The sequence below is a fragment of the Meleagris gallopavo genome, chromosome Z (assembly GCF_000146605.3).
Source record: "Meleagris gallopavo isolate NT-WF06-2002-E0010 breed Aviagen turkey brand Nicholas breeding stock chromosome Z, Turkey_5.1, whole genome shotgun sequence".
Classification (NCBI taxonomy): domain Eukaryota; kingdom Metazoa; phylum Chordata; class Aves; order Galliformes; family Phasianidae; genus Meleagris; species Meleagris gallopavo.
In genome coordinates, this window is record NC_015041.2 from 49,984,437 (window position 1) to 50,002,556 (window position 18,120).

At 37.6% G+C, this 18,120-nt stretch overlaps 1 protein-coding gene across 1 annotated transcript; it reads left to right on the top strand.

Annotated features, from left to right (window-relative positions):
* Nucleotides 1-1,962: 1,962 nt before the first annotated feature.
* Nucleotides 1,963-16,471, top strand: RAD23B (RAD23 homolog B, nucleotide excision repair protein; the record flags this gene model as incomplete). The annotated part of the gene is made up of 6 exons (XM_010726005.2): nucleotides 1,963-2,047; nucleotides 5,333-5,460; nucleotides 10,266-10,389; nucleotides 11,354-11,481; nucleotides 11,861-12,037; nucleotides 14,263-16,471. Coding segments are annotated over 6 exons (756 nt in total), but the record flags the coding sequence as incomplete, so codon positions are not given.
* Between the last annotated feature and the right edge of the window lie 1,649 nt (nucleotides 16,472-18,120).

Here is an 18,120-nt window from a genome sequence, read left to right on the forward strand (position 1 = left end):
TACCCTTGGCCTGGCAAACTATTTTTCTCTTTTGCCTTTAATCAATTGCAGTTGTAAATCTTACTAGTGATAGATAGTGAAATATATGTAGTTACCTGTCGTATTTCTAATGTCATCTTCTGAAAACTGATACAGTATTATGTATACAGTATTACACTTGCTGTTGTTAGGAGTTGCCAGTTATGTAGCCTGATAGATGTGAGGTAGCTGCAGCTTCATGTCCCCAGGTCTGTTAAGTACTGAGATGGAGCACATGGTCCCTGTACATAATTATATCTGTACCTATATGTATGGCTGGCTGCACAGATCAGCACAGACCAAAAAAAATAAAATAAAATAAAAATAATGTACTCAAGCAAACATACATCAGCAGCGGTCTTATGCCATTCATATCTGATTACTCAAAGGCAAGGCTTACTAGTGAATGCACACGTGCATACCCAGAAAATGAATCCATCCAGTAGCTGGCCTTAGTCTATTTCAGTAGCTGAATCCCAGATTTCCCAGTCTCTCCAGTCATTGGTGCTTGTACATACAGCCAAATTCCTGAGCCCAGCAAACCCATTCTAGCTATTCGTATTCAGACTCCCTCTGTACCCTACTCCTATGCGCAGACACACAGTGGATCTGTTGTGGCTATAGGCATGCGTTGTACCAGTACCTAGTCCCTAAATGTTCGGCTCTCTTGTGCATGGATACACAAACAAATGGGCCTCTCTGCTACCTGACTATGGCCAGTGCCCTTATCTGTAGCTGACGCTCAGATGCTACAGTCCTTCCAGCAGCTGACTCTGATTCCCGGCCATTCCATATCTGGCTCTCAAGCCTCTTATCCTACTCAACAGCTGGTCAGCCTTGACATTCACTGGTGAGTGCATGCCCACGTACGCATTCCCATGCAGTGTGCATGCACTCCAGTTTCTTCACTTTGACATGGGCCCATGTGGTCCATCCTTTCTTCAGTTGCTGGCATCTACACCTCCATACACTCTTGCATATTAAATAGATGCACTCTTGGTAATGGAAAAATTATTTAAGATTATGCCTAGGACAGCCTGGTGATCAGGTGCAGGGCATGATCAGTCAAGTGCTGTTTATGTCCTTTTGAGTTGTCTTTTCCCCCTCTTCTTCACGCCATACTTTTCATCTACAGAGTGCCTTAATATTTCTCTTTCCCTGCCTTTCATTCTTCCTCTAAATAGGCCATGATAAGGCTTTCACAACCTCCAAATGCTTTTTCTGGCCACACATGGTGAGTCCCATCACCCTGTAGGCAGTAGTGACCTTGGTGGTGACCTAGAGATCATCTCCTGTTGACCCAGAGGGTGTCACCCCCAGCTCATCAGTCTGATGAGCTTCAGCTTGCAGCCCTAGAAAGAGCTGAGATGGGCTCCTGTGGCTCTAAGTGGGCTATTGGGGTTCATCTGCCTGCTTTGTACCTCTGTGCTCCTTGGTGAGTCTTTTCTCCTGTAACATAATAATTTTGATACTTTGAGAGAGAATAATTGCAAACACCAGCAATCTGTTTTACTTGGAAAAGTAAGGTACTGATATTTTAAGAAGTGTTTCCCAATGACCTATTTGGGTCCTTGCTGAGGTCAAACCAAATTACACCAGTGAATAAGGGGAGGTAATTAAGGAGACTGTTGTCTGCTTTGAAAAACCTAGTTCCCCCACTCTTTAGAACATTCTAGCAAACAGATGGCTAATCCCTGAGCAGATGGGCAAGAGCAAAATACTGGGGGGTAGAGGGAGTGGTTGGTCTATCAGTGTTGAAAGTGGTAGCATTGTAAATTTATAAAATCTGGTCTCACTATAAATCCAAGTTAGAGTTCTTTGGAAAACCTTTTTATTACCTTTAAAAAAAAAAAAAGAAGCAAAAAGGGGCCACTTTAGAGTTACAGCTGCTGCTGCTTTTTGAAAAAAAAAAAATAAAATAGGAAGCTTTCCGAAGTTTTGTAATTACCATTGCACTTGTCTTCATCTTACAGTACAACAGGTGATACATCTCGATCAAATCTTTTTGAGGATGCTATAAGTGCACTTGGTAAGTGGAGTGTTTTTTTAATGTAGACATTATTTTGGTGCAGCAGAAACAAATGACGGATTAGCAGATGTTGATATTCTCTTCTATATCTGTCATTGGTAAAGTTATGATCAAAGTACACTTTACTGAGTTGAAGTTAATATCTTAGAACCAGCATCAAGAATTCTTTACTGAAGAATATTTCACTTCATATATTTTTATTGTGTAAAAGCAAGATCCTTATCATTCCTAGTTTTTTTTAATGCTTTCCTTAATTTCTCTTCTAACTGTTCAGTTTGAATTGGTGGGGAATAATACAGTAGATGGAAATATATATATGCTTTTCTTTTTGCCTTTGCTTCCTGGTGAGCAGGTCATACAAAATGGCTGCATTTATTATTCACCTGTTCTACTTTGACAGTGCCGTCAGAGAATCTACTTTGATTCTGTCAGAGTGGATGAATGCAGTGAATATGCTACTGTCTGTTGAGGAGTGAATGTCTCCAAACGCTAATGTTCAGTTTACTTTTCTTTGATGGTTTAAATGTCTTTGTTTCTCAGTGGAATGAACAGAATAAAAAGAATAGAAATTACTGTTCTTCTCTTGTGCTTATTCTCGTATTTAGGAAATTAATAGATAAACAGTATTCCTACGTACATTTTTGGAAGGAATTTTTTGAGTGTAGCAAGTTAGCACACAGAAATAAAGAGGGAAGTGGACTTTTATTATCTTTTTCAGTAAGCATTAACCTGTATCTTGGAACAAAATGTTAAACCAAAATATCTTTCACATATATTTTTGTATAACAGTGTTTGGATATGCATTGGAAGCAGGTGTTATGACTAAATGACCTTAGGTGTTCTAAAAGCAAGAAACATTTAACCTTTGTTAGTAACCACAAGGTATAGTCTGCTTAGGGTTTTGGATTATGATGTGCTGGTGTAGACTGAAGAACCGTATAAACTGAAATAGCTAACAGGGTACTCTAGGAAACAGTCTACTTCCGTTGTGTTTTTAAAGTACCAGATGTGCTACAAGCTTCCTTAAATACTAACTATTGCTTAATGACAGAGATGTGATCATCATAAATATTCCTGTTAATAGTAATGACCAACTATCTTAATTAAACTGATTATCTTGATACAGATACCTACGAAGCTGATGGAATGACTTCTTTCTTTTTAGTGTAGGAGAAGGGGACCACTGTGCGTATCTATTTTATGTGAAATTCTTTGATTGGTTTCTAGCATAGTAAACTCATGGCCCTAACATTTGGAAGCAAGATACTGAATGCAGTTTTCCAGAGAAGCATGCTGCTGAGTTATATGCCAAAACATTTCTAAAAGTAGTAGGCATGAGCTTGTTTCCTTCAGAAATTATTTTAAAGGGAATTTGCTTGCCTGAATTCATGTAGTATGTTTTTGCATCCTAAACGGGATCCTAGACATGTTCATACTGTGACTTCTCAGTTACACTGTTTGAACATTATTGACTTCACTTAAAAGCAGAGATTGCTTTCTACTGAATTGCTTTTGAGGTGCTGGAATGGATAGCCCAGAGAAGCTGTGGGTGCCCCACCTGTGGAGGCACTCAAGGCCAGGTTGGATATGGCCCTGGGCAGCCTCATCTCATGAGGGACTTTAACATCTCTTCCAACTCAAACCATTCTGTGATCCTATGAAATCTGGCCTGGGCTGTGTGTTGTTAAACAGCAGAGAGACTGAATGTGTACACTGAACGGCATTGGTGTCTTGGTGTATACCCCAGCATGACAGCTGTGGCCAGCAGGCAAGCACACTCAGCTGCAGTCTCACAAACATTCTATTGAGATTGGCGTCCTGGCTGTATAACGATACTGCTGGTGTGCAATTCTTGAATTACTGCTGTTGGTCTCATGTTAGTAGGCTGTGTATGGAGTACATGTGCTTAGATTCACAGTACTTCTGTTTCCTTCTTGCTTCTTTTTTCTGTAAAAAATATATTATACCACTCTGGTCTCTACCAAGCTTTTATTGGAAAAAGCACTACAGAAATGTTTAAGTAGTAATTAATTAAATGAAAAGGTATTCTGTGTGCTCTTTATCTTCATTAGTTCATGATCAATAGTAAGAATAAACTGTTGATGGATAGGAAAATATGAGCAGTAAGTTGATAAAAATTACTGTGTTGTAATTGGGACAACTGTTTCGCTTTTTTACTTTTTAAAGATATGTACAATATATATTTTTAAGGCAAAGTTTGCATGATTGCTTATTTTCAGGAAGTGAATATGTAAAATAATGGCTATATGTAAAGACATGTATGTACCTTTGTTTAAACTGATTAAATTTTCTGTTTTGAAGTCTAAACAGTGGGTACCCAGACTAGCCAATAAATCATTATTTATGCATAATGCACAAGTATCTTTGTGCTAGTGCTGTTCTATTCTTTTGAATATATTTTTTTTTTGTCCTTTTTGTTTCTGAGGGTTTTTTAAACCTTCCTCTGTTTTCAACAAGAGTAAATGAAGCAGTTTATGAAGAAATGATTTTATTTCTATACTAGTAGCATCATGAGCTGTCCTTAAACTGTTCCACAATGTTTGTGCCTTTTTGTCTTGATACCTGCAGGCACGAGCCAGGTTTAGTCAATCTGTACTCAAAAAGATTGGAAACTTAGTGTGATGGATATCTAGTCAAAAATACTTTGTGATGATTTACTCCTCACTCAGGTCTTGAGATTATCCTTTAGCCTTCTGCCTGAATTTAGTTGCTCCAGGTTCAGTTAAATTACTTCGATTGTTGTCACCAGCTCATAGTTAATAGACAATTATAATTTGATGATAACTTTATCTTTCTAACCGTAGCTTAGTGTAAAGTCTTTCTTAGGGAAAAACCTCAATGGCTAATAGTCTGACAAGCAGGTTTCTGCCTAAAAAGCTTAATTTCCAAACTTAAGCTGCAGGAGACTTTTTTTAATTATATTAGGAATTGAATATTAGCTGTAATGATGTCCTTGAGCCTTAGAGAAAAGCATAGACAGGGAATAGTATCTCAATAATGAAGTCAGAATTGTTACATGTGCTGCTTTTTTCAATGGAAGTTTGTAGTGTGTTCGTTATCCTAGAACTCTAGTATTCCAACCAAATGCGTAATGAAACCACCAGAACATGTTTTGATAGACCCATGGCAAGGTTAATGTGACTGTTTACACTTTAGTGAATGACTCAAATTTGGATAGAAATGACATTTCTCCATGGAAGCTTTTTATGCTTATTTTTTTCGGTAAGGTACCTTCACTTACAATGATCATCATGTTACTTCTAGTGACAGGTCAGTCCTATGAGAATATGGTGACTGAAATTATGTCCATGGGCTATGAACGTGAGCAAGTAATTGCAGCACTGAGAGCCAGCTTCAACAATCCAGACAGAGCAGTGGAATACCTTTTAATGGTGAGCAGTTTCTCGTGTATACTCCATTCTTTTGCTTCTTCTTTTGTCCTTGTTCAAGAACTTCCTGTTTTATTTACCTGTTATTTTGAGTATTGTTTTAATCTTGTGCTATAGGAAATACTGAAGTTGTTGTTAGCTACATCTGTCTCTTCTTTATTTATATTCTGTGTGGATTTTTGTGGTTACATGTGTTAGGTATGCCCAGTTTCATTGGTAGCTCAAATTGCCAATGACCAACCCAAACATGGCTGTTGTGATGTCAAGTGATAACATTGTTTTTATTAGTATATATAGCATCACCAAGGTAGCACTTAAAAAATTCCAGTTCATCATTACTACTGGTTGTGCACAACAATCATATTGATGTGTTTTCCAAACAGAAGAACTTGTAAGTTTTTATTAACAAGTGCTTTACTTATGTAATGTTCTGGACAATAAACAATTTCCTTCTTCAAAAACACAATTTCAAAAGTGAAATGAACTTGATTGCTTTGAGAGGTAATATAACAGTAACTTCACTTTAATGGAAATCTTGTAAGTTGTTTTTGGGTTTTTTGTTGCTGTCTTTGTTGTTGCTGTTTTAATTACATCTCATTTTAAAGCCAGCTGTCTTGAACTAGTCCCTGCAGAATATGAAAACAGAATTTCTGAGAGACTGCTATGAAAACTGACCTTCAGCTGCAGAGTTTCCCTTTTGTAAATGAAATGTTTCATTAATAAATACAACTACCAGTCACTGGTGTGGTTGGTACTCAGATGAATGATCCCAAGACATTGTAACCTGCAGTTTTTAAATGGGCAGCAAATCTTTTGAGTACATGAACGTAAAAGTTAAACTCTTATCTGGTAAGAGAGCCAAGAAAGGCTTTGAATTGTTGATACCCTGAGGGCAAATGGAGTCGTTTCAATCCAGCTGTCTGGATTGCAGTTAATCGAGAAATCTTAGATATTTATTTTTCATGCCTTGGAAAGTGTTGATTATACTGTCTGCTCACTGTGCATTTAGTTTGTGCATAAATCCAATGCCCCTTAGAAGCATTTGCTGTGCTTTTCCCAGTCACGTACAGCATGTAGGGCTTTTGCAGTCAGAATAGTATTTCTCTGCTTTAGCTTATTTGTGTTTAGGAAGTCCTGAAGAAAAACAGAGTGTCCTTGAAGTATAGTTTAACAGGTAGCATGTTTGTTTATCAAACAGATCAATTCTGTCCTCAGTAGTTAATTTCTTGTTCAGTTGGCCTGTGGGTTTTTCTCTTAAATAAGTGGTTTTCCTTCTACTTTTTGTTATCCTTTTCTGCAGAAAAGTATGCTTCCTTGTTCTGTCAGCTGGAGAAAGGAGTGAGGAGAAGGAATCTTGTTCTTGGACAGCATTAGTAGACAGACTTAGAAAAATGCTATTGTTGCAGTTGATCTTTTAGACTGTTCTTGGTCTAACTAAATATGTTCATGACCATTCAAAACAGGAAAATGTTTTCTTCAGTTAGTATTATTCCACTGATAACTAGTTGATCTCCTAATTTAACAGCTTTCAGATGATTTGCAGGGTAGCTTTAGGAGCCCTTAAGCACATACAATTATTGTGGTTTAAAGAATCAGTACCGAAAGAGAGTCTATAAACTGTTGGAAAGGAAAGGTCAAGGCAGTATCAGTACTTAATGTAGCTGTTGTGTAGATTAGCACTGAAGAACCACTGACAGCAAGTGGGATCAGATAACAAGCTATTCAATTTTTATGGCTTTGTTTCTTAATCTTATATTGTCCTGTATCCTTGAGCTGTGTTTGTAGGAGATTTCCGATTCTAAAACACATGTTTTTTCTATATTTCAGGCTTGTCTCTGGGAGGCGTTTAGATTCAAATCTGGTTTTGACCAAAAGTTTTCTTAACTCCTTAATTAGAGAGATGTTCTGTCAGTCATTGAACCATCTAATTTTTTACAACCTCCTTGTCCAAAAATGTGTATGTTTCTTGGGCTGTGCCTGATATGATTATTACATGCACCTGTGGCGAACAGTGTCAGCTAAAAAACAACTCTCGTGTTTGGTAAAACTGTAAACGTTTAACCCACTGTAAGGCAAAAAAAAAAATGCCCTTCTCACAGTTCAAGTAATGTTTACATTTCAAATTTAAGTTTACATTAGTTGATATTATGCTTGTATAGCTGCATAAAGGAGGTGCATATACCTTACTGATTACCATCACATATAATCTTGGTTTGTATGGTGGTTTGTTTGTTTTTTTGATAGTGATACTTCAACATTGTATTTAAGAATTGAGACAATATTCAAAATTGTAAATTATCTCTAAGTAAATTTGGTTAGGCTGGTTTCCATAGTGTTTCCATTCAAAGACGGACTTAAGGTTTAAACAAACGTGCACTGTTAGGTCTGGATACAGATTGCGGTGACAATACATGTCTGAGAATATGTGAAGTCAACCAGTAATTCAAGAAGGTTAACCCATGTTCATAAGATAATGCTCCAGTACTTGAAGGGAGCATAAACAGGAGGGGGTACGATGTTTACGAGGATGGATAGTGATAGGACAAGGGGGGAATGGTTTTAAACTGAGCCAGGGCAGGTTTAGGTTAGATATTAGGAGGAAGTTTTTCACACAGAGGGTGGTGACACACTGGAACAGGTTGCCCAGAGAAGGTGTGGATGCCTCATCCCTGGAGGCATTCAAGCCCAGGCTGGATGTGGCTCTGAGCGGCCTGGTCTGGTGGTTGGCAACCCTGCACACAGCAGGGAGGTTGAGACTAGGTGATGTTTGAGGTCTTTTTCAACTCAGGCCATTCTATGATTCTGTGGAGTCGTAGAACAGATTGGCTTGGAAGATACCTTAAAAACCACACAGCCCCAACCCTGTGTCATGGGCAGGGCTGCCCCCCACCAGCTCAGCTGCCCAGGGCCCCATCCAACCTGGCCTTGAGTGCCTCCAGGGATGGGGCACCACAGCTTCTCTGGGCAGCTCTGCCAGGGCCTCACTGCCCTCTGAGTAAAGAATTCCCTCCTGACATGTAGCCTAAATTGCCCCTCTTTCAATTTAAAACCATTCCCTTTTGCCATATTGGTACACTCCACATCATGCCTTAGTTCATGTATTACAATTGAATTCCCAAAAATCTTAGAATTGTAGGATATTCCAAGTTGGAAGGGACCATAAGGGTTGTGGAGTCCAGCTCCAGACTTCACACAAGGCTTCCCAAAAATCAAACCATATTTCCAAGCATGGTATCCAAATGCTTCTTGATCTCAAGCAGGTTTTGATGCTGGGCACTGTTTGTGTAAGCAGAGTACAACTCTGCCCTGAAGTCTTACTCTTCTCTTCCTACTGTTTATATTTACCTAACTGATTTTTATGGGAAAAAGTTATTTAAGCAGTGCTCTGTAGAACAGTGGTAGAAGAGTTACCACAGAATTAAGTAACAAATGTACTTTTCTCACCACTTGGTGGAAGGAAGAATGTGTAGCCAGTTTGTGGAGTCAAAGTTGTAATAAAGTGTATGAGTGGGAACATTTGCATTTATTCCACTGAGTGGCCTAAATACAGACTTGATGTTTTAGGCAGCTTATACCTTCATGCTTTTCTTAACTTTCAGATAGGGCAAAGTTTTTCCTGGGTTGCTGTGCAGTTCTGTTTTTATATGTGGTCTTCACATTGTATATTTATCCCTTTAGTTCAGCTATAATGATGAATGCGTTGTGTAAAGAGCACACGTTACAGCAGGGTTTTCAATCTGCATTACCTACCACTGACTTCTGTGGTAGGTGTTCCAAACATCTTACTCATCTGGTAGGATTGATGTAGTGGTTTGTCTGTGGTAGACAGCCAAGCACCAGATGGCTGCTTGCTCAGTTCCTTGCAATGACACGGGGCTGAGAATTTGAAAAATATTCCGAAATAAGAGTCAGTTTTATAGATAAAGCAAAAATGCTACTTGCAAAAGCAAAACATGATTAGGAATTAGTTCACTGCTTCCCACTGACAGGCAGATATTTGACCATCTCCAGGTAAACAGGTTTTCATCACGCTTCAAAAAACAAACAAAAAAACTGCTCGGGAAAGCAAGTTCTGTAACTTAAAACATTGCCCCTTTCTCCCTTCTTTCTACCCAACTTTTATTGCTGAGCACAACATCATACAGCATTTGGTTGTTGCAGTTGGCTGACCAGGCTGCATCCCCTCACAGTTTATTGTGCATCCCCAGTTCCTTACTGGCATGGCAGCACGAGAATCTGAAAATACTGTGGTTCTGTAACAATTAAAGCATTGATGAATTGTCAATACTATTTTCATCACAAATCCAAGACACAGAATCATACAGCTATAATCAAGAAAGTTATCCCTGTGAATAACAGTACAACTGTAACTTTTCAGGCATTTTCACAGAAGATTTAGTGAATGCTGGCTGTCAAACTGTTCTGTTGAGGAAAGTGGTTGAAAGAGCTATGCTACTTCTTAATTTCTTATCAGCAAAAATTAATCAACTGTTTGATTGAAGTTCAGTTAGCATTGTGTAATATATGATCCTGTTGCTGTAATGTAACTTTGTCTGCAAAACACCATAACATAACACTGTAAGTAGTTTTAACTTTTCTATTCATGTCAAGTATCTTGGAACATAATTCATAGCAAGTATTTGTTCATGGACTGAAATTTCTGTCGCTGAATACTCCTCTACTTGTAAAAGCACACCTGTCACAGCATCTTGCTTTGCATTTGCGGTGGAAATAGTAATATTTTTCTTTGTCCTGAAATTTAAATATGTGCAGTATTCTATAGGTAACAGTGTCAACTGTGGCTTTAGGGTATACCTGGAGATAATCAGGCTATGGCTGAACCAGCTCAAGCAGCAAGCACTGGTACCTCTCAGTCTTCAGCAGTGGCAGCAGCTGTAGCAACCATACCTACAACTGCTACTTCACTTGGAGGTAAGAAAGACTATTCTTGAGGAGATAAACACGTGTATTGAAGCATTCTGTGCTTCAGTGAATTTGAGTTCCTGGTAATTGTGAACTGATCAAAGTGAATTGATAAGAGCCATAACACAAAAATTAGCTGAGTGTGGTATTGGCTTGCAATGAAAAGCTTTTTATGTCTATATATCTGGAATAATCCTTGAAATTTCTAATAATGCTGTGATCTTGACCATACACATAACCCCAGTAGGGTTACAGGATCACCACAAATTAAAGCACTAGATGTAGCACCTAGACCCACTATGAGCTAGGACTCTTCTCTGTGCAGTGCAAGACGTGGACAGAATGGTTAGGACCCACAGCAGAAAATTTAGTCTTAAGGTGGAGGAAGTGTATGAAAGGAGCATAATCAGTGAGTGTAAAATATCTCTTAGTTTATGGCAAAGACAGTGTCCAAGCTGTAAGTCTGGTTAGCATCCAGAGTATTAAATGTAGGTAGGACTGACAGGCTTCATCTGTAAGGAGAGAGAATTGGAGAACTGAATATTTCAGAGCACTCTTGATTGTGCTGAATTCACTGCAATATCTATAGTACAGAACATATGGTATTTTAAGATTTACTTGAGAAGGAAAGAACTGACCTATTACAGTAATTGGAACTCAGTTGTAGGTCTAGAGGAAAGGCAGTAGCTAGCTGTGAGCATCTGAATGATGTTACTCAGAGATGAGACATAAAGAGCAAACTGCTGGGGGTCAGATACAGAAACCTGTTGGATTTTCAGGGAAAGCTGAGTAAGATGAAAATGCATGTTTTAACCTTAGTAGCTTACACTTAGTGTGAGGAAGTAAGCTCTTCTTCAGTAAAGGGTTTATTGTCCAATTTGGAATCCTTTTTCTGCCTACAGTTCAAATGTTAGATATGTACTTTACAACAGTCTTGCTAACATTTTGAAAGCATTATCTTACTGTTTTTCAGGACATCCTCTTGAGTTCTTGCGAAATCAGCCTCAATTCCAGCAGATGAGACAAATCATTCAGCAAAATCCTTCTCTGTTACCAGCACTGCTGCAACAGATTGGACGAGAAAATCCTCAACTACTACAGGTGAATCTTAAACCAACAAAATAATGCTGCTAATTCTGATGTAGGTTTTACAAGAAAGGGAACTGTTGCCATTACCTAAGATAAAATGTTAATAGGAATTCCATAGTACTATTTTTGACTTTTCAGCTTCTCTTACTATATAGAACATTGTGCTATGATAGAAATGAGACTTACTTTCTTTCTGAGAAGTGCAAAGGGCATCAAGAAGAGGAGAGGGTAACTGAGCTTAAATGTGAAATTGCATCTGTTACAGCTAGATTTAATAATTTTTTTCACTGCACATTTTTTACACATTTTTTGACTGCTTAATTCACTGAAGAAGAACTAAACATGTTTTATTTTAATATATTTCTTTCTTTTACTGTCCTGCACATTGCAGCAAATAAGCCAACATCAGGAGCATTTTATTCATATGCTGAATGAGCCAGTTATAGAGTCTCGACAAGGTTTAAGTGGCAGTGATGATAGTGCCAGCACTGGAGGAGTAGCAGAAGCTGGAAATGGTCATATGAGCTACATTCAAGTAACACCCCAGGAAAAAGAAGCTATTGAACGGGTGAGACTTTTCTTTTTTGAAATGTTTGTCTGTTGCTCTAAGATGCTGGCTGTTTCATGGTTATGATGTGCCTTAACTTAAGCTTTTTTTTTTCTTTTTTTGCTAGTAAATGCTTGTAGTAGTTTATGAATTATTTCTGCTATTTCACAGCCACAGCAGTTTTGTTCCAAATCACATACCTTTTAGCTATTTAGTCTAAAATCTGAGTTTGTCCTACTTGAAAGATGCAAAGTCCTCTAAGTGATCAAAGGCCATCTGAAATAGTAGATGATTGAGCTTCCCTGAGGAAAGGGATGTTAGACAGTCCCTCTGGCATAAACCTTGGAGAGTACTATTTAAGATAATGCCAACTGTGATTGATTTCCATGTACAAAGGAGTCTATGTAATCCTTTGCAAAGCATTGGGATTTAAAGCTCTCGTAGTTAAGTAGATTAGTTGAAGTTGTTCCTTAACTCTGTCATTTGTTCATCATAAGAGTTAATTAATTTTATCTTTTAATATATAGATAAACATGTCAATCAAATATACTGAGATTACACTGCATTCATGGTACTGTATCTAACGCTAAAGTGTGTATTTACCTAGATGGTGGTGCCTCTTGAGAAGTTTTGATTTTTTTATTTTTATTTTTAAGAGCAAATAGTGAAGAGTTGTCATACTGTAGTAATGTTTTTGTTGTTTATTAGAGATGGATTTTTTTAATGGCAAATCAAAAGGTTCCTAAGTATTATTAGAAAAGCCCTTTAGTATGTGTCAATTTTCTAGATATCAAGGAAATAGCCAATTATTGGCTAACAAAACTGTTTGCCTATATACTTCCTTATATACTTCTCATCCTCTCCAGTCTGCTTCATTTACTTATAACGCCATTTTATGCAGTGGTACATTACCTCTACAGCCTGTTGCAAAACCCAACACAGAGGGCTGGGGCTGTGAGCTTCTCCTGTTATTCACAGAAAACTTAGGTATCATACTGCTACACGTGATGCTATTTGTAAGCATGAAATTAAAACTAAGAATGGCTGACAGGCGATAGTAGGAAGTAGTTTTTTGCAGAGATTTGACCTCTCCTATGTAAAAACAAACAAACAAACAAAAAAAAAACCTTGCAGGTGCTGTGAGGATTTTAATAAAATCTGTAAATGACAACATATTGTAGAATCTTTTGAGTTGGAAGGGAGCCTTAAAGGCTATCTGTACCAACTCCCCTGCAGTGAACAGGGACACTTACAGCTACATTAGATTGCTCAGAGCTCTGTCATGCCTGACCTTGAAGTCTCCAAGGATGGGGCATCCACCACCTCTCTGTGACACTGCCTCACCACCTTTATTATAAAAGATTCTTCCTTACATGCAGTCTAAATCTCACCCTCTTTTAGTTTGTAGCCATTTCCCCTTGTCCTACCACAACAGACCCTGCTAAAGATTCTGTCCTTTTCCTTTGTATTGCTCCCCTTTTTAGATACTGAGAGACAGTCTCCCCAGAGCCTTCTCTTCTTCAGAGTGAACAGCCTCAGCCTGTCCTTGTTCCATCCTTTGAGTCATTTTTGTTGCCCTCCTCTGGACTTTGGCTAAAACAAAATTTGATTTGCTGAAAGCATCTTAAATGCAAGCTAAACCCATTTACCTGGCATAGTAACAGATCTCTTAAATATTCTAATGCCCAGTTATTAATGTATCCCAGATATTAGTCCACTGAGTTCTGAAAAAAAAGATTACTCTCAACTGGATACTCATAGCTGAAATTTTACTGAAAGTCCAGGATGGCTTAATGTGGTCTGTTGTGCAACCTACCAGTGATAAGCCAAATCAGAGTCTGGGTATCTTACTGCAAGCAAGGTCTGGTAGAAGCCATGAGCTTTGTACCTTTAAGACATTAAAACAATGTTTTTTCAACAGTAGTGCAATGTGCACTTACTTTCTGTGTAAGGGTTACTTACTTACTGTGGCACAGGTTTATTTTAGTGACTTGCTATGGTAGTGAACAGTGTTGTGATTTATGGTGCTTAGATTCATGGAAATCTCTTTTCAGTTACAAACTTAAAAACTTAATTTTTGGTTTCTAAAGACAGAGGCAACATTTTCTTACTCTCTTCCCTTTAATGGCAGCAGTGTCTGTTTAAAGAAAAAAAAGGCATTTGGTTAAATGTTATCTGATGACATTTTCTAGACATACAAGACAGCTTAGTATACAAAATATTCTAAATATGTTTCTTTTCTTCAGCTAAAGGCATTAGGATTTCCTGAAGGACTTGTGATACAAGCATATTTTGCTTGTGAGAAGAATGAAAACTTGGCCGCCAATTTTCTTCTACAACAGAACTTCGATGAAGATTGAGAGACTTTTTTTTTTTTTCTTAATGCTACACCTCACACCAGTGCATTACACTAACTTTGTTCACTGGATTGTCTGGGATATTTGAGCTTATATTCTTAATGCTTGGGGCATGGTGTATGAGGAGGGAGAAGAAAATGTGGTAAACCAAGTAGAAAAAACAGTAAGCATTTCTGCTTTAAATTAGCAGATGCAGCAAACCACACAGTGTAAAGTACAACCAAAAATGAGCTTCTGCAGACATTTAGCTCCTTCTGTAATGTAGTTTAACATTTTTTTTCTAGGATTTCATTCCTACTGTACTTTTTATAGAAAGGTAGTGTAATACCTTGCTTCATATTCCTTTCTATTGGTATTGGAAATAGCATACACTACTAGTCTCTGTAGTCTGTATTTCATGGCAACACTGGAAAGCAACCTTATGACATCTGAAAGATCTGATTAGATATAAACATGGATGCCAACATGTGGGTACTTATTTTACTGTCTGAAATCTGTTAAATTAGTGCAAGAAGCACTAGTTTGGTTTAATGCTGAATTTAAATTGGATTTATTCAAATGAAAACCTATTTCAGCTAATCTTGGTTATTAATTGAGAAAATCTCCCACCCATGCCACCTATGATTTGGGAAGGTATATACACAAAGAAGAAAATACTCTCCTGTTCACTTCTTTTCTTTTGGGGAAAATTCATAGATAGCTAATTATTGTTCACTTTGGTGTTATATTTCAGTAAAAGTGTTAAAAGCAATAGACTGCATTTTTGACTTTATTGTATGCTTTATAGTGAACTGAATATCCTTTTTTTTGCCAGCAGACAAAACACGAGGTTCAGTTTTGTCCACTGCAATCAGACTGAGTCATCAAATCAGATTTCACTTTTGTACTTATCTTGGACCAACCTTTGCAAAAGAAAAAATACAGTTGTAAGCATCTGAAGATCCTGACATTCTGTTGATCTTGAGCAGATTGTAAAAATCAAACTATTTTTGTTAAGTAAGGATTTTTTTCCTCTCACTTTGAGGAACAGAGTTCAGAATTTGTTGCATCCAGCAAACAATCAAGTTTCTGCTGTCCAAAAAAGATCTGCATGCATACCTTCCTTTCTATTGAAAATAAATTCCAATTACAGAATTGTTGATTTTTTTTTAATTTTTTTTTTTTTTTTTTTTTAGATCCTGGTACCTTCTTACCACTTATGTTTAGTCATAACAAAATGTAGTTTTTCCTTTTATCATACATTCTCTGTTAGAGACAATCTTGCAGTGCTACTGGTGAAGGTAAATTCAAGTTTTGGCTAAAATTACTTCATGCATCCTTTCCTGAACACAACTTGGGGATATTTTGACTTTTTACTGTTGTACTCCAATTTACTGAATTACAATTTTATCTCTGTATTTAATAACGAAGATGTTATTAGTATCACTAGTGGTACAGCAGTGAGTTGTGCCATTGATGATAGTAATGATTTAGTGGTACAACCAAAGAATGATTTCCTGCTTTGTTTGTGCAGAAGTGGATTCAACAACTACTTATGCTCAGAGTAGAAGTCAAGTCCTGAGAAAAGAGAACAAGAAAGACTAAAGCAATTGTATTTTGTTTCTTCTTTGCTTTGTTGTAGTCTGTAAATAATTATCTATATCAAATAATTAAATGTAATTAAAGGCCTTCTGCTTTTTCTTTAAACATCTGTGATGTTTTTCCAGATAGCGTGTATGTTAGTTGCTCAAATTTCATTATTTTCAAATTTCATAGGTGCAGATTGTTTGTGTTATCAGTGAATGCAACCAAAACTGTATTAGTAGACGTGATACTGCTAAACAGAAAATAAATCTTTCATAATGTTTAATTTTGCACAAATTAACATTGATACCTGAGTCAACCAGTAGGTTTTAACTAAGCAGGAATATCAGTATATTTATGGACTTGGAGAGATTGATTGTAATGATGTAACACTCTGCACGAAAAAAAGGGGATAATTGTTATATGTAAAAGGAGCAGCTGTCAAGTGCTTGAGAAATGCCAAACTGATGCAAGTACTTCTTGAATGTACTCTACTACATAGCTGATATCTAAATAAAAACAAAAGCCTTTAGTTTGTGGGTGTCTTCTGTACTGATTTGTTTGCAGTCAGAAATAGCTATACCTTCTCAGGAAGATGGTGGAAATGAATGCGTGTGAATGTTTTGCTCTTCTCCCTGTGGTTAAGATTCTGAAATGTTTGTGTGTCGTACATGCATTTGAATTAAAGACCGTTCAGTCTCTATTTAAAAAAAAAAAAAAAAGCTGACTGAGAGGTTTGTGGCTGCTGTGGCTGAAGACCTAGCAGTAGTTAATGTTTCCAATTTTCACCAGTGAAGTAGTGTTCTTTTGACTTCTGGTGAATGGCAGTATGATTTTATATGCTAGTAAAAACTGTTTCTGTTCAGTATTGGAACCAGTACCTTTCTAGTTGAGGCCAAAGGGAAAGAATATATAGAACTCATGGTGAGAAGGTAAGTGTGACCCAAGCAAGTTGCAAAGGTATGCTGTGCCCTACTTATCAAGTGCTACCAGGAATGGACTGCACACAATGCTTTTTGGCTTGTTTTCTGCAGATCTCTTAGGGATTTGGGGCAGTTTTTGTTTCATATATTCTTCTGCAGCTGTGTCTAGAGACTTAAAATGAAAAGTTCATTTTACTTGCAAAATAGGTACTTTTTTTTATTTTGATAAGTCTTGAAGTATTAATGTGAATACTGTATGACAAAGGGCAAAGAAGAAAATCCTTGAGATTCTTGTTGCCAAAGATATCTTTTGAATTAAACTAACTCCTTACACACCCTTCATCCTTTAAATGTACTGTACATGCTTTTGGAGAAAGCATGCAAGCTGCAAAATGGAGTGCTATCGACTCACATTAGAGAAAAGAAGAGTTAAGAAACTGAGGTGTTGGGTAATGGTTGATCTCAGGGTTGAATATGAAACAAAATAGTGATTGCTGAATACGCTGGGTATTCAGGGGGAGCAGTGGAAGAGGGACAGTAGTGCTTGTGAGTCTGCCTGGGAGAGTTCAGCAGTATGTTGAAGGTGCCGCAGGACTGAGTGGAGAGTCAGCTAATGAGTGCACTGTTGGTGTGACTGCACACATAAATACACAAGATTTTTATTAACAGAGAAAGCATGGACAGAATTGGCATTCCAGGGGACTGCAGAGGGAAATAAATGACGAAGTTAACACACTATTTGCAAGAGCTCTGCCAACAGAGCCTTGGATTGTCCAGACTCACTGAAGTGCTCCTGCTTAAAGCCGGATTTAAAAAAAAAAACAAAAACAGGTGGTTTTTTTACTTCTAACTGCATACCACATTGTTATGACCTGAAGTGCTCTTCAAGTCTTCAGAAGCTGCTGTTCAAGGTTGGAAAAATGGGTGGTCCACCTAAACTGCATTTCTTAGTAACAGTGCTTTTTCATTTATTTGAACAGCTTCGCAAAATACCAGATTTCCATTGGCAAAGGGCAGAATTATTTAGAGTACCAATAGACCAGTGCTGCAAATTTCATTTAGAGAACCGATTCTGATGGAATTATGCTGGATAAGTGTGAATATCGTAGAATCATAGAATCACCAAGGTTGGAAAAGACCTAAAAGATCATCCAGTCCAACTGTTCACCTATTACCAATAGCTCCCACTAAACCATGTCCCTCAACACAACATCCAGTCTTTCCTTGAACACCCACAGGGTCGGCGACTCCACCACCTCCC